Source organism: Oncorhynchus gorbuscha, linkage group LG19 (assembly GCF_021184085.1).
Source record: "Oncorhynchus gorbuscha isolate QuinsamMale2020 ecotype Even-year linkage group LG19, OgorEven_v1.0, whole genome shotgun sequence".
NCBI lineage: Eukaryota > Metazoa > Chordata > Actinopteri > Salmoniformes > Salmonidae > Oncorhynchus > Oncorhynchus gorbuscha.
The window spans coordinates 50,724,902-50,739,117 of record NC_060191.1 but is presented as its reverse complement, the minus strand read 5'-3'; the positions used below and the strand labels follow the sequence as shown (position 1 = coordinate 50,739,117).

Genomic DNA, 14,216 nt, shown 5'->3' with positions numbered 1-14,216 from the left:
GATGACAGTTCTTGCTGTTGCAGCCCCATGATATTCTCACAAGTCCTGACTCTCTTGCCCAACCTATTTTTCTGTGCAACCTTGATATTCCCAAACCAGCAGGTCAAGCAGTAGGACAGAATCAATATTAAATCAATATTAAAAAAGTGCAGTTTCTGTCAGAAATACATTCTCTGTTGGCCTTTCAAAAAATAGTGTCAGAACACTGAACCCAGGACAGCTGGTTGTGCCTAGACCACAGTAGTTGTACTCCTCCACTATTTCGATAGGCCCACCTTTTATCAGTGATGGTGTGTGCATGGTAGTGTTCCTTCCAAAGTCAATCACCATGTCCGGTGTTTTTGATGAGGGAGAGAGAGAGAGAGACAGAGAGAGAGAGACAGAGAGACAGAGAGAGAGAGAGAGAGAGAGAGAGAGAGAGAGAGAGAGAGAGAGAGGAGAGAGAGAGAGAGAGAGAAGCTCTCTGACCGATCACGACTTCAACAGAGGAAGGAGAAAAGGCTTTCGTTGTTAGCAGAGGGCCTACTGGGAAATCCCCTGTTTGAGGTGGAAAAAGAGGCTCCTGACAGGCAGGTGACCCGGAGATATGCAGGCTTCCCAGAGGCCCCTAAGGAGTGGGCTGATGCCTGGGATGCCACAGCTCTAATAATAGCAGAGCCCTCCATGTGACCGGGAGGTGATGCCCTGTGCCCATCCTCCTCCTCCATCCTCCACACTGCTGAGCTGACTGGGGTTTTAATGAAGAGAATAACTAGCAGGGGGAGAAGATGATGAGAGGTGCGTCACCATGGACACGCTGCAGAATCAGTGTGAACAAGTCAAATCTCTGAGAGAGTAGGGCGCCAATGGTAGGGCACCCAATTCCCTATATAGTGCATTACTTTTGACCAGAGGCCCAAAATAAATGCACTAAATAGGGAATAGGGTGCCATTTAGGATGCAGCTTAGGTTGCCAGGGATCTGGCTACTGTAGCCATACAAATAAAATGCCATTTCTATGACTGTAACTACGCTGACGTGGGCCTCACTGGAGCATGTGATTTGGAATGGGAACACTGGTTGCTTGGTGCTGGTTAATTGGTAGCATGGTAGAGAGCTGGGAGCTCCCCATCCACCCAGCAATAGCGACATTCACCTGCAGTTGTCAGTCTCCTATGCACACTGGCACTGCCACAAATAGGCTATTTATGGCCCAGAGCAGGCCGGCAGGTAGACAGGGAGGCCGGCAGGTAGACAGGGAGGCCGGCAGGTAGACAGGGAGGCCGGCAGGTAGACAGGGAGGCCGGCAGGTAGACAGGGAGGCCGGCAAGTAGACAGGGAGGCCGGCAGGTAGACAGGGAGGCCGGCAGGTAGACAGGGAGGCCGGCAGGTAGACAGGGAGGCCGGCAGGTAGACAGGGAGGCCGGCAGGTAGACAGGGAGGCAGGCAGGTAGACAGGGAGGCCGGCAGGTAGACAGGGAGGCCGGCAGGTAGACAGGGAGGCCGGCAGGTAGACTGGGAGGCCGGCAGGTAGACAGGGAGGCCGGCAAGTAGACAGGGAGGCCGGAAAGTAGACAGGGAGGCCGGCAGGTAGACAGGGAGGCCGGCAGGTAGACAGGGAGGCCGGCAAGTAGACAGGGAGGCCGACAGGTAGACAGGGAGGCCGGCAGGTAGACAGAGAGGCCGGCAGGTAGACAGGAGGCCGGCAGGTAGACTGGGAGGCCGGCAGGTAGACAGGAGGCCGGCAAGTAGACAGGGAGGCCGGAAAGTAGACAGGGAGGCCGGCAGGTAGACAGGGAGGCCGGCAGGTAGACAGGGAGGCCGGCAAGTAGACAGGGAGGCCGGCAGGTAGACAGGGAGGCCGGCAGGTAGACAGGGAGGCCGGCAGGTAGACAGGGAGGCCGGCAGGTAGACAGGGAGGCCGGCAAGTAGACAGGGAGGCCGGCAAGTAGACAGGGAGGCCGGCAAGTAGACAGGGAGGCCGGCAAGTAGACAGGGAGGCCGGCAGGTAGACAAGGAGGCCGGCAGGTAGACAAGGAGGCCTGCAGGTAGACAGGGAGGCCGGCAAGTAGACAGGGAGGCCGGCAGGTAGACAGGGAGGCCGGCAGGTAGACAGGGAGGCCGGCAGGTAGACAGGGAGGCCGGCAGGTAGACAGGGAGGCCGGCAGGTAGACAGGGAGGCCGGCAGGCATATAGATAGACAGAAAGGCAGGCAGGCAGACAAGCAGACCGGCAGGCAGAAAGGCAAGCAGGATGGTAGAGAAACAGTCAGATAGGCAGGCTGAAAAGCGGACAAGCGGCAGGCAGACAGGCAGGTAGACAGGCAGAAAGGAAGGCAGAAAGGCAGGCAGGTAGACAGGCAGGTAGACAGGCAGAAAGGAAGGCAGAAAGGCAGGCAGGTAGACAGGCAGAAAGGAAGGCAGAAAGGCAGGCAGGTAGACAGGCAGGTAGACAGGCAGAAAGGAAGGCAGAAAGGCAGGCAGGTAGACAGGCAGAAAGGAAGGCAGAAAGGCAGGCAGAAAGGCAGGTAGAAAGGGACATATTGATGACAGAGTGACACACATAAATAGAACATCCCATGACAACCGGACTGAGGGCCAGATAGCTACAGTACTTCTGGGCTATCCCATCACACCACTGAGTACATAGATGGATGGACGTGCACTCATACACAAATCATTAAAAATATCACTAGAAATGTCTGGAATAAACATTGGGTATGGAACTGCATAAGAAAACATGTATTCAGATATGACTCTAATGACAGTGGTATATGCCAAGAATGTGATGGTAGAAGTATACTATTATGGGATTTTCCCTACGTCTGAGTATCTACATACAGTATTGAACCTTTATCTTCATTGAATCAGAATGTCAACAGAGTCCTGCCAAGGGAGAGAAAAGGCAGAATAATCCCCACTGTGTCTATCACTGAGATGAGCAAAGGGAAAAGTTCTGTTACGACCTCCTCATAATCCAACCACGGTGCATGAATTGCACTCTTGGAGGTATTGTCCACACTTTTGGAGGACAATAGAAATTTAAATTAGAGTTAGGGTTGAGCCGGGTGTGGACATGAAGCAAGGGTTAGGGTTATGGTTAAGGGTTAGGGTTATGGTTATGGTTATGGTTAAGGGTTAGGGTTAGGGTTATGGTTATGGTTAAGGGTTATGGTTATGGTTATGGTTATGGTTAAGGTTAAGGGTTATGGTTATGGTTATGGTTATGGTTAAGGGTTAGGGTTATGGTTATGGTTATGGTTAAGGGTTAGGGTTATGGTTATGGTTATGGTTATGGTTATGGTTAAGGGTTAGGGTTATGGTTATGGTTAATGGTTAGGGTTATGGGTTAGGGTTAGGGTTATGGTTAAGGGTTAGGGTTATGGTTATGGTTAAGGGTTAGGGTTAGGGTTATGGTTATGGTTAAGGGTTAGGGTTATGGTTAAGGGTTAGGGTTAGGGTTATGGTTAAGGGTTGGGGTTATGGTTTATGGTTATGGTTTAGGGTTAGGGTTATGGTTAAGGGTTAGGGTTATGGTTTATGGTTATGGTTTAGGGTTAGGGTTATGGTTAAGGGTTAGGATAAAGGGTTAGGGTTATGGTTAAGGGTTAGGGTTATGGTTTATGGTTATGGTTAAGGGTTAGGGTTAGGGTTATGGTTATGGTTACGGTTAAGGGTTATGGTTTATGGTTTATGGTTATGGTTACGGGTTAGGAGTAAGGGTTAGGGTTATGGTTAAGGGTTAGGGTTATGGTTAAGGGTTAGGGTTATGGTTTATGGTTATGGTTTAGGGTTAGGGTTAGGGTTATGGTTAAGGGTTAGGGTTATGGTTTATGGTTATGGTTTAGGGTTATGGTTAAGGGTTAGGATAAAGGGTTATGGTTATGGTTAAGGGTTAAGGTTATGGTTAAGGGTTAGGGTTATGGTTTATGGTTATGGTTAAGGGTGAGGGTTAGGGTTATGGTTAAGGGTTAGGGTTAGGGTTATGGTTTATGGTTAAGGGTTAGGGTTATGGTTTATGGTTAAGGGTAGGATTAAGGGTTAGGGTTATGGTTAAGGGTTAGGGTTATGGTTATGGTTAAGGGTTAGGGTTAGGGTTAGGGTTAAGGATTAGGGTTATGGTTATGGTTAAGGGTTATGGGTTAGGGTTAGGGTTATGGTTAAGGGTTAGGGTTAGGGTTATGGTTAAGGGTTATGGTTATGGTTAAGGGTTATGGTTAAGGGTTAGGGTTATGGTTTATGGTTATGGTTAAGGGTTAGGATTAAGGGTTAGGGTTATGGTTATGGTTAAGGGTTAGGGTTAGGGTTAAGGATTAGGGTTATGGTTTGGGTTAAGGGTTATGGTTAAGGGTTAGGGTTAGGGTTAGGGTTAGGGTTAGGTTAGGGTTAGGGTTATGGTTAAGGGTTATGGTTATGGTTATGGTTAAGGGTTATGGTTAAGGGTTAGGGTTATGGTTAAGGGTTAGGGTTATTGGTTAGGGTTATGGTTAAGGGTTAGGGTTATGGTTAAGGGTTAGGTTTGAACTGGGTATGGACATGTAGCTAGGATTAGGGTTATGTTTAAGGGTTAGGGTTATGGTTAAGGGTTAGGGTTATGGTTAAGGGTTAGGTTTGAACTGGGTATGGACATGTAGCTAGGATTAGGGTTATGTTTAAGGGTTAGGGTTATGGTTAAGGGTTAGGGTTATGGTTAAGGGTTAGGGTTGAACCGGGTGTGGACATGTAGCTAGGATTAGGGTTATGGTTAAGGGTTAGGGTTATGGTTAAGGGTTAGGGTTATGGTTAAGGGTTAGGGTTGCACCGGGTGTGGACATGTAGCTAGGATTAGGGTTATGGTTAAGGGTTAGGGTTATGGTTAAGGGTTAGGGTTGAACCGGGTGTGGACATGTAGCTAGGATTAGGGTTATGGTTAAGGGTTAGGGTTATGGTTAAGGGTTAGGGTTATGGTTAAGGGTTAGGGTTGAACCGGGTGTGGACATGTAGCTAGGATTAGGGTTATGTTTAAGGGTTAGGGTTAGGGTTATGGTTAAGGGTTAGGGTTATGGTTAAGGGTTAGGGTTGAACCGGGTGTGGACATGTAGCTAGGATTAGGGTTATGGTTAAGGGTTAGGGTTATGGTTAAGGGTTAGGGTTATGGTTAAGGGTTCGGGTTGAACTGGGTATGGACATGTAGCTAGGATTAGGGTTATGTTTAAGGGTTAGGGTTATGGTTAAGGGTTAGGGTTATGGTTAAGGGTTAGGGTTGAACCGGGTGTGGACATGTAGCTAGGATTAGGGTTATGTTTAAGGGTTAGGGTTATGGTTAAGGGTTAGGGTTATGGTTAAGGGTTAGGGTTGAACCGGGTGTGGACATGTAGCTAGGATTAGGGTTATGTTTAAGGGTTAAGGTTATGGTTAAGGGTTAGGGTTATGGTTAAGGGTTAGGGTTGAACCGGGTGTGGACATGTAGCTAGGATTAGGGTTATGTTTAAGGGTTAGGGTTATGGTTAAGGGTTAGGGTTATGGTTAAGGGTTAGGGTTGAACCGGGTGTGGACATGTAGCTAGGATTAGGGTTATGGTTAAGGGTTAGGGTTATGGTTAAGGGTTAGGATTATGGTTAAGGGTTAGGGTTATGGTTAAGGGTTAGGGTTATGGTTAAGGGTTAGGGTTATGGTTAAGGGTTAGGGTTATGGTTAAGGGTTAGGGTTGAACCGGGTGTGGACATGTAGCTAGGATTAGGGTTATGTTTAAGGGTTAGGGTTATGGTTAAGGGTTAGGGTTATGGTTAAGGGTTAGGGTTGAACCGGGTGTGGACATGTAGCTAGGATTAGGGTTATGGTTAAGGGTTAGGGTTATGGTTAATGGTTAGGGTTATGGTTAAGGGTTAGGGTTATGGTTAAGGGTTAGGGTTATGGTTAAGGGTTAGGGTTATGGTTAAGGGTTAGGGTTGAACCGGGTGTGGACATGTAGCTAGGATTAGGGTTATGTTTAAGGGTTAGGGTTATGGTTAAGGGTTAGGGTTATGGTTAAGGGTTAGGGTTGAACCGGGTGTGGACATGTAGCTAGGATTAGGGTTATGTTTAAGGGTTAGGGTTATGGTTAAGGGTTAGGGTTATGGTTAAGGGTTAGGGTTGAACCGGGTGTGGACATGTAGCTAGGATTAGGGTTATGGTTAAAGGTTAGGGTTATGGTTAAGGGTTAGGGTTATGGTTAAGGGTTAGGGTTATGGTTAAGGGTTAGGGTTATGGTTAAGGGTTAGGGTTATGGTTAAGGGTTAGGGTTGAACCGGGTGTGGACATGTAGCTAGGATTAGGGTTATGTTTAAGGGTTAGGGTTATGGTTAAGGGTTAGGGTTATGGTTAAGGGTTAGGGTTGAACCGGGTGTGGACATGTAGCTAGGATTAGGGTTATGTTTAAGGGTTAGGGTTATGGTTAAGGGTTAGGGTTATGGTTAAGGGTTAGGGTTGAACCGGGTGTGGACATGTAGCTAGGATTAGGGTTATGTTTAAGGGTTAGGGTTATGGTTAAGGGTTAGGGTTATGGTTAAGGGTTAGGGTTAGGGTTAGGGTTAAGGGTTAAGGTTATGGTTAAGGGTTAGGGTTGAACCGGGTGTGGACATGTAGCTAGGATTAGGGTTATGTTTAAGGGTTAGGGTTGAACCGGGTGTGGACATGTAGCTAGGATTAGGGTTATGTTTAAGGGTTAGGGTTATGGTTAAGGGTTAGGGTTGAACCGGGTGTGGACATGTAGCTAGGATTAGGGTTATGGTTAAGGGTTAGGGTTGAACCGGGTGTGGACATGTAGCTAGGATTAGGGTTATGGTTAAGGGTTAGGGTTGAACCGGGTGTGGACATGTAGCTAGGATTAGGGTTATGGTTAAGGGTTAGGGTTATGGTTAAGGGTTAGGGTTATGGTTAAGGGTTAGGGTTATGGTTAAGGGTTAGGGTTGAACCGGGTGTGGACATGTAGCTAGGGTTTTGGTAGCTAGGGTTTTAAGTATTAGCTTCCATCAGGGTGATGTTCTCTGTCTACAGTACCTGCTGAAGAAGCTGTGTTGTCCAGTAGATGTGTCTCCATCATACGAGTCACTCTGTTTCCTGCTGAGGGGCTGTCTGGCCTGGTTTTGTCCATCGCTGGGCAGGGCCGAGATATCAATGTTACTCTTACTCAGCCTCTTACTGGAGCTGAGGCCAAGGCTGGGGCTGTGACAGGGGCTGTCCTCGGGGTTATCCTGCGTGGGAGGAAGAGAGCGTGGGACACAAGCCTTCACCGTTCACTCACACTCAAATACCATAACTGAACACAAATGAGCAGCTCATTGCTAATCCCTCTTTCTCAGCACATAGGAGAATGTGGGAGCTGGCTAGCTACCAGACCTGGGTATAAATACATGTGCGTTTCAGTATTTGTACTTGAAATATTTCTGTGTATGAGTATTTTTCAAATAATGTGGCCAAATCAACTACTTCTATTTGAAGTATTTTAAAGTATTTTAAAATAATTTTCTATAAATAGCCGACAATTTCAAACAACAGTATGTCAAAATACAGTACTTGTTTCCAAATACATTGTTTCAAATACCCCTAGCACCAAACAGACCCAGGTTTAAATGCATGGAGTATTTAAATATTTGCATTTGAAAATACACTTTGTATTGTGTATTTGAGTATTTTTCAAATACATACCAACACATTCCATGTGTATTTCCAAATACATTTTCATATTGACCTACTTTATTTTAAATGTCTCTGAAAGTAATTGAAATACACAAAAGAATATTTGAACCTACGTTTGCTAACTACAGATAGAGATTGATCCTGTTTTATGTGTGAGGCTACAGGGGAGTAGTAGTGGGAAAAGCAGATTTGAGGTTAGAGAGAGAGAGAGAGAGAGAGAGAGAGAGAGAGAGAGAGAGAGAGAGAGAGAGAGAGAGAGAGAGAGAGAGAGAGAGAGAGAGAGAGAAGCTCTCTGACCGATCACGTCGAGGGGGGAGAGGTTCGGACAGTGAGAGCAGCCCAGGGGATCATGCAGTACTAACTGGGTGTAAACAAACAGAAAAGACAGGCCAGCTCAGGACGGAGAGAGAGGATTTTCAAGGTCTTGGCTAGGATAGCATGGGGAAGGAGAGACTGTCTGAGAGGAAAGCTGTCTGAACAGAGAAGATCTTACACAATTCTAGCTACAGGCCATGGGGAGATAGTTGAATAGCACAGAGAGCACAAACTGAAATTGTAATGCCTCAATGTAAAAGGGTCTAGGGGAATCTAAAAGTACAGTTTTACAGAACATGTTTATGTATATGTATATGTTGATTGAGTTGTAATGTGTCATGCCACTACCTTGAGGCTCTCAGTGCTGTTGTTCCTGCTGCTGCTGGGACTGCTGTGCTGCCTCTGACTGCTACTACTGCTGCTGCTGAAACACAGGGCATCGAAGCACAGCACACCTCCCACACAGTCACCCATCACACACACCTGGACAGGAACACACAAGCACGCACGCACGCACAGACACACACACACACCGTTTTAGAAACCCTCGCTCCATGCCTCCCCAGCAGGCAGATTTGGGCCCCGTGCCTGTTCAGGTCCATAGTCTAATCTGAATATCAATAACACACTTCATTAGGACTGACTCAGTTTGAGGGACCAACACATTTCTCCTTAATTGGTTTGACGTGACACCATTGTACTTGGCTTCCTGACTTGGAATTGCATTATGACCACAAATCTTGTCAAAGTTATGAAAGGAGGGTCCTCCCGAGTGGCGCAGCGGTCTAAGGTACTGCATCACAGTGCTTGAGGCGTCACTACAGACCTGGGTTTGATCACAGGCTGTTTCACAGAAGGCCGTGACCGAGAGACCCATGAGGTGGCACACAATTGGCCCAGCGTCATCCGTGTTAGGGGATGGTTTGGCTTGTCTCATCGTGATTTCCTTGTCTCATCACACTCTAGTGACTCCTTGTGGCGGACGGTGTTTCCTCCGACACATTGGTGCAGCTGGTTTCCAAGTTAAGCAAGCAGTGTGGCTTGGCAGGGTCATGTTTCAGTGGATGCATGGCTCTCGAGTCCGTAGGGGAGTTGCAGCGATGGGACAATACTAACTACCAATTGGATATCACGAAAAGGGGTAAAAGTACAAAACATATATATAATTATGCAAGGAGAGGGAAGTTCAATATAATAGAGTTTATACATTGTATGGTTTTGCCAATAATGTGCTCTTTAAAATTACAGCACTTAATTAAAACATAGGTCTTTATCAGAGAGGGGATTGTCCACAGGTGTGTGAGAGTTAATGGGGTCTGCAGACGACATGATAAAGCTGCAGGTCTCTGGCGACATTAGTCCCCACAGTGAACACAGAGGATTACCCAGCCCTCTCTAACCCAATCATCACTTCCTCTGGAAATCTTTGGCTTCCATTAAACGGACTGCAGCACATTATTGGATTTGGCCTGAGAGATTAGAGGGAATGAGATCTCCCATTCTCTCTCTCCTCTTCTCCTCCCTTGTTCCTAACAGTATGATTCATCACCAGTCAGTCAGTGTGATCCTGTGGGAGCCAGGGGGACACTTTAGAGGACGGACCCACCTGGCCAGTGAAGCCCTTTATGGGCGGACACTTCCGGAGGTTGGACCCACCTGGCCAGTGAAGCCCTTTATGGGCGGACACTTTAGAGGACGGACCCACCTGGCCAGTGAAGCCCTTTATGGGGGGACACTTTAGAGGACGGACCCACCTGGCCAGTGAAGCCCTTTATGGGCGGACACTTTAGAGGACGGACCCACCTGGCCAGTGAAGCCCTTTATGGGGGGACACTTTAGAGGACGGACCCACCTGGCCAGTGAAGCCCTTTATGGGGGGACACTTTAGAGGACGGATCCACCTGGCCAGTGAAGCCCTTTATGGGGGGACACTTTAGAGGACGGACCCACCTGGCCAGTGAAGCTCTTTATGGGCGGACACTTTAGAGGACGGACCCACCTGGCCAGTGAAGCCCTTTATGGGGGGACACTTTAGAGGACGGACCCACCTGGCCAGTGAAGCCCTTTATGGGGGGACACTTTAGAGGACGGACCCACCTGGCCAGTGAAGCCCTTTATGGGGGGACACTTTAGAGGACGGACCCACCTGGCCAGTGAAGCCCTTTATGGGCGGACACTTTAGAGGACGGACCCACCTGGCCAGTGAAGCCCTTTATGGGGGGACACTTTAGAGGACGGACCCACCTGGCCAGTGAAGCCCTTTATGGGCGGACACTTTAGAGGACGGACCCACCTGGCCAGTGAAGCCCTTTATGGGGGGACACTTTAGAGGACGGACCCACCTGGCCAGTGAAGCCCTTTATGGGCGGACCCTTTAGAGGACGGACCCACCTGGCCAGTGAAGCCCTTTATGGGCGGACACTTTAGAGGACGGACCCACCTGGCCAGTGAAGCCCTTTATGGGCGGACACTTTAGAGGACGGACCCACCTGGCCAGTGAAGCCCTTTATGGGGGGACACTTTAGAGGACGGACCCACCTGGCCAGTGAAGCCCTTTATGGGGGGACACTTTAGAGGACGGACCCACCTGGCCAGTGAAGCCCTTTATGGGCGGACACTTTAGAGGACGGACCCACCTGGCCAGTGAAGCCCTTTATGGGGGGACACTTTAGAGGACGGACCCACCTGGCCAGTGAAGCCCTTTATGGGGGGACACTTTAGATGTCGGAGCCACCTGTCCAGTGAAGGCCTTTATGGGGGGGGACTTCAGAGGACGGAACCACCTGGCCAGTGAAGCCCTTTATGGGCGGACACTTTAGAGGACAGACCCACCTGGCCAGTGAAGCCCTTTATGGGGGACACTTTAGAGGACGGACCCACCTGGCCAGTGAAGCCCTTTATGGGGGGACACTTTAGAGGACGGACCCACCTGGCCAGTGAAGCCCTTAATGGGCGGACACATCCGGAGGTTGGACCCACCTGGCCATTGAATGCCTTTATGGGGGGTGGACACTTTAGATGTCGGAGCCACCTGGCCAGTGAAGGCCTTTATGGGGGGGGGGGGGGCACTTTAGAGGACGGACCCACCTGGCCAGTGAAGTCCTATATGGGGGGGACACTTCAGAGGACGGACCCACCTGGCCAGTGAAGCACTATATATGGGGACACTTTAGAGGGATGGACCAACATGGCCAGTAAAGCCCTGTCTGGGGGGGACACCTTAAGAGGACAGGTCTACCTGGCCAGTGAAGCCCTGTCTCCAGGGACACTTTAGAGGACAGACCCACCTGTCCGGTGAAGCCCTGACCATCCTGGGACACGAGGAAGCTGTGGTAGGCCTGGTTGGCGCGGGTGATGAGGGTTGCCACGGCGTCCTGGTAGTGTGGGGCTGCGATGGCGAGGAGCGGGAGGGCGGCCAGGGGCAGGTGGTCAACGCTGCTGGACACACAGCTCTCATCATAGCTGTATGGGTTCAGACTGGGACAGGAAGAAGTGAGTCATTTTTTGAGCCTTGAACAACAATCAATGCCATTTAAAAAAATGAAAAATGATTTATCCCTGGAAATGTACTTGTGTTGCCATAGTTTCGTGTCTTACAAGGAGAATGGAATGTACCAATATGGTGAATGGAGATCCCTCTGACATGTATCAACAGGCATTCATTCATCAATCGTTTCCACTGCACAAAAATGTCTTGGGAAATGGAATTTGGAAAAAGTATTGTAATTGGCTGCTTCTGTTAATCCAAGGTTATTTTGGGAAAGATCCAACAAAATGATTTGTTACCCCGGAAGGTATAAATACGATGAATGAGCATGTGGCTAATCATCTCTCTCTCAATTAGATTTAAGGGCTTTATTGGCATGGTCTCCCTCTCTACAGGTGCAGAGGCTTGTAGACTCTCCCCGGTTGGCACAACCTCTCCTCCTCTGCCTGTCTGATAGCAGCCTCTGTTTATCTGGTGTATGGGGGTGTGTGTGTGTGTGTGTGTGTGTGTGTGTGTGTGTGTGTGTGTGTGTGTGTGTGTGTGTGTGTGTGTGTGTGTGTGTGTGTGTGTGTGTGTGTGTGTGTGTGTGTGTGTGTGTGTGTGTGTGTATCACAGGGAGTGACAGTGCTGCACTCCACAGCGTCCGAGACCCTTTATCCAACAGTGTGGGAACCAGTGAAGGATATCCTTGTCCCTTTTACGCTCTAACAGCTGAATTGCCCTTATCGCCATCACAAATGGCACCCTATTCCCTATATAGTGCACTACTTTTAACCAGGGCCCTATGCCTCTGGCCAAACATAGTATCAAGGCACGAGGCGAGACCCAGATGCAGACACAGGAAGCAGATGGTTGGAGTCTTAAAATGTTTATTAATCCAATAGGGTAAAGCAAGAGAATGGTCGTGGACAGGCAGTTCAGAGGGCAGGCAGAATCAAGGTCAGGGCAGGCAGGGGGGAAAGTAGTCCAGAGTCAGGCAGGGGGAAAGTAGTCCAGAGTCAGGCAGGGGGAAAGTAGTCCAGAGTCAGGCAGGGGGAAAGTAGTCCAGAGTCAGGCAGGGGGAAAGTAGTCCAGAGTCAGGCAGGGGGAAAGTAGTCCAGAGTCAGGCAGGGGGGAAAGTAGTCCAGAGTCAGGCAGGGGGGAAAGTAGTCCAGAGTCAGGCAGGGGGGAAAGTTCCGGTTGGAGCGAGTGGTCGCATCTGCACTTCGCTCCCGCGGGTAGTATAACTTTTTCATTATATTTCATTATAGCACAACGGTTTGATTTGTCTAATCCTAGCAATTTCTTCTCAGCTAGCTACATAGCCGTCTTTGTATCAAAGATAATTGCGTAATTATCGTATTTCGCCATCCTAACGTAGTCTTCACTAGCCAGCTAGCTAACGTCCACTGATTAGCTGCACTGGAGAAACTATTACACTCAACTGAACGACTTGATTAGTGTAGTGTTAGCTAGCTACATAGCTGTCTTTGCTGTCTTCGTATCATCGTATCCAAGATAATTGTGTTGTTTAGGTTTAGAGTGTGTAGTCTTAGAGTGATTATCTTAATTTACCGAGGTTAGCTAGCCAGCTATTTGTCGTCCTTAATGTAGGTGACTCTGCTAGCTAGCCAACAGCTAGCCGACGTCTACCGAATAGACTCACAACCCGGTCGCATTCACAGGTAGTATCACATTTTCACTTCATTTCATTACAGTACAACGGTTTGATTTGTTTGATCGTAGCTAGCTACATAGCTAGCTACATAGCCGTCTTTGTATCAAAGATAATTGTGTAGTCTAGAGCGATTTTCTAGGTTCGCTAGCCAGCTATTGTCGTTCTTTTAACGCAACGTAACGTAAACAACACTGCTAGCTAGCCAGCTAGCCCCCGAATAGCAACACTGCAGAAACTATTTCACTCAACGGAACGACTTGATTAGTGTAGTGTCAACAACGCAGCCACTGCCAGCTAGCCTACTTCAGCAGTACTGTATCATTTTAATCATTTTAGTCAATAAGATTCTTGCTACGTAAGCTTAACTTTCTGAACATTCGAGACGTGTAGTCCACTTGTCATTCCAATCTCCTTTGCATTAGCGTAGCCTCTTCTGTAGCCTGTCAACTATGTGTCTGTCTATCCCTGTTCTCTCCTCTCTGCACAGACCATACAAACGCTCCACACCGCGTGGCCGCGGCCACCCTACTCTGGTGGTCCCAGCGCGCACGACCCACGTGGAGTTCCAGGTCTCCGGTAGCCTCTGGAACTGCCAATCTGCGGTCAACAAGGCAGAGTTCATCTCAGCCTATGCCTCCCTCCAGTCCCTCGACTTCTTGGCACTGACGGAAACATGGATCACCACAGACAACACTGCTACTCCTACTGCTCTCTCTTCGTCCGCCCACGTGTTCTCGCACACCCCGAGAGCGTCTGGTCAGCGGGGTGGTGGCACCGGGATCCTCATCTCTCCCAAGTGGTCATTCTCTCTTTCTCCCCTTACCCATCTGTCTATCGCCTCCTTTGAATTCCATGCTGTCACAGTTACTAGCCCTTTCAAGCTTAACATCCTTATCATTTATCGCCCTCCAGGTTCCCTCGGAGGGTTCATCAATGAGCTTGATGCCTTGATAAGCTCCTTTCCTGAGGACGGCTCACCTCTCACAGTTCTGGGCGACTTTAACCTCCCCACGTCTACCTTTGACTCTTTCCTCTCTGCCTCCTTCTTTCCACTCCTCTCCTCTTTTGACCTCACCCTCTCACCTTCCCCCCCTACTCACAAGGCAGGCAATACGCTCAACCT

At 48.9% G+C, this 14,216-nt stretch overlaps 1 protein-coding gene across 1 annotated transcript in view; it reads right to left on the bottom strand.

Moving 5' to 3' along the window:
• LOC124005435 (membrane-associated phosphatidylinositol transfer protein 3-like) overlaps positions 1-14,216 on the bottom strand; it is a 181,133-nt gene that overhangs the window by 68,411 nt on the left and 98,506 nt on the right. The window contains 3 exon segments of the mRNA XM_046314702.1: positions 6,996-7,189; positions 8,298-8,432; positions 11,237-11,426. Coding sequence (XP_046170658.1) covers positions 6,996-7,189; positions 8,298-8,432; positions 11,237-11,426 — 519 coding nt within the window.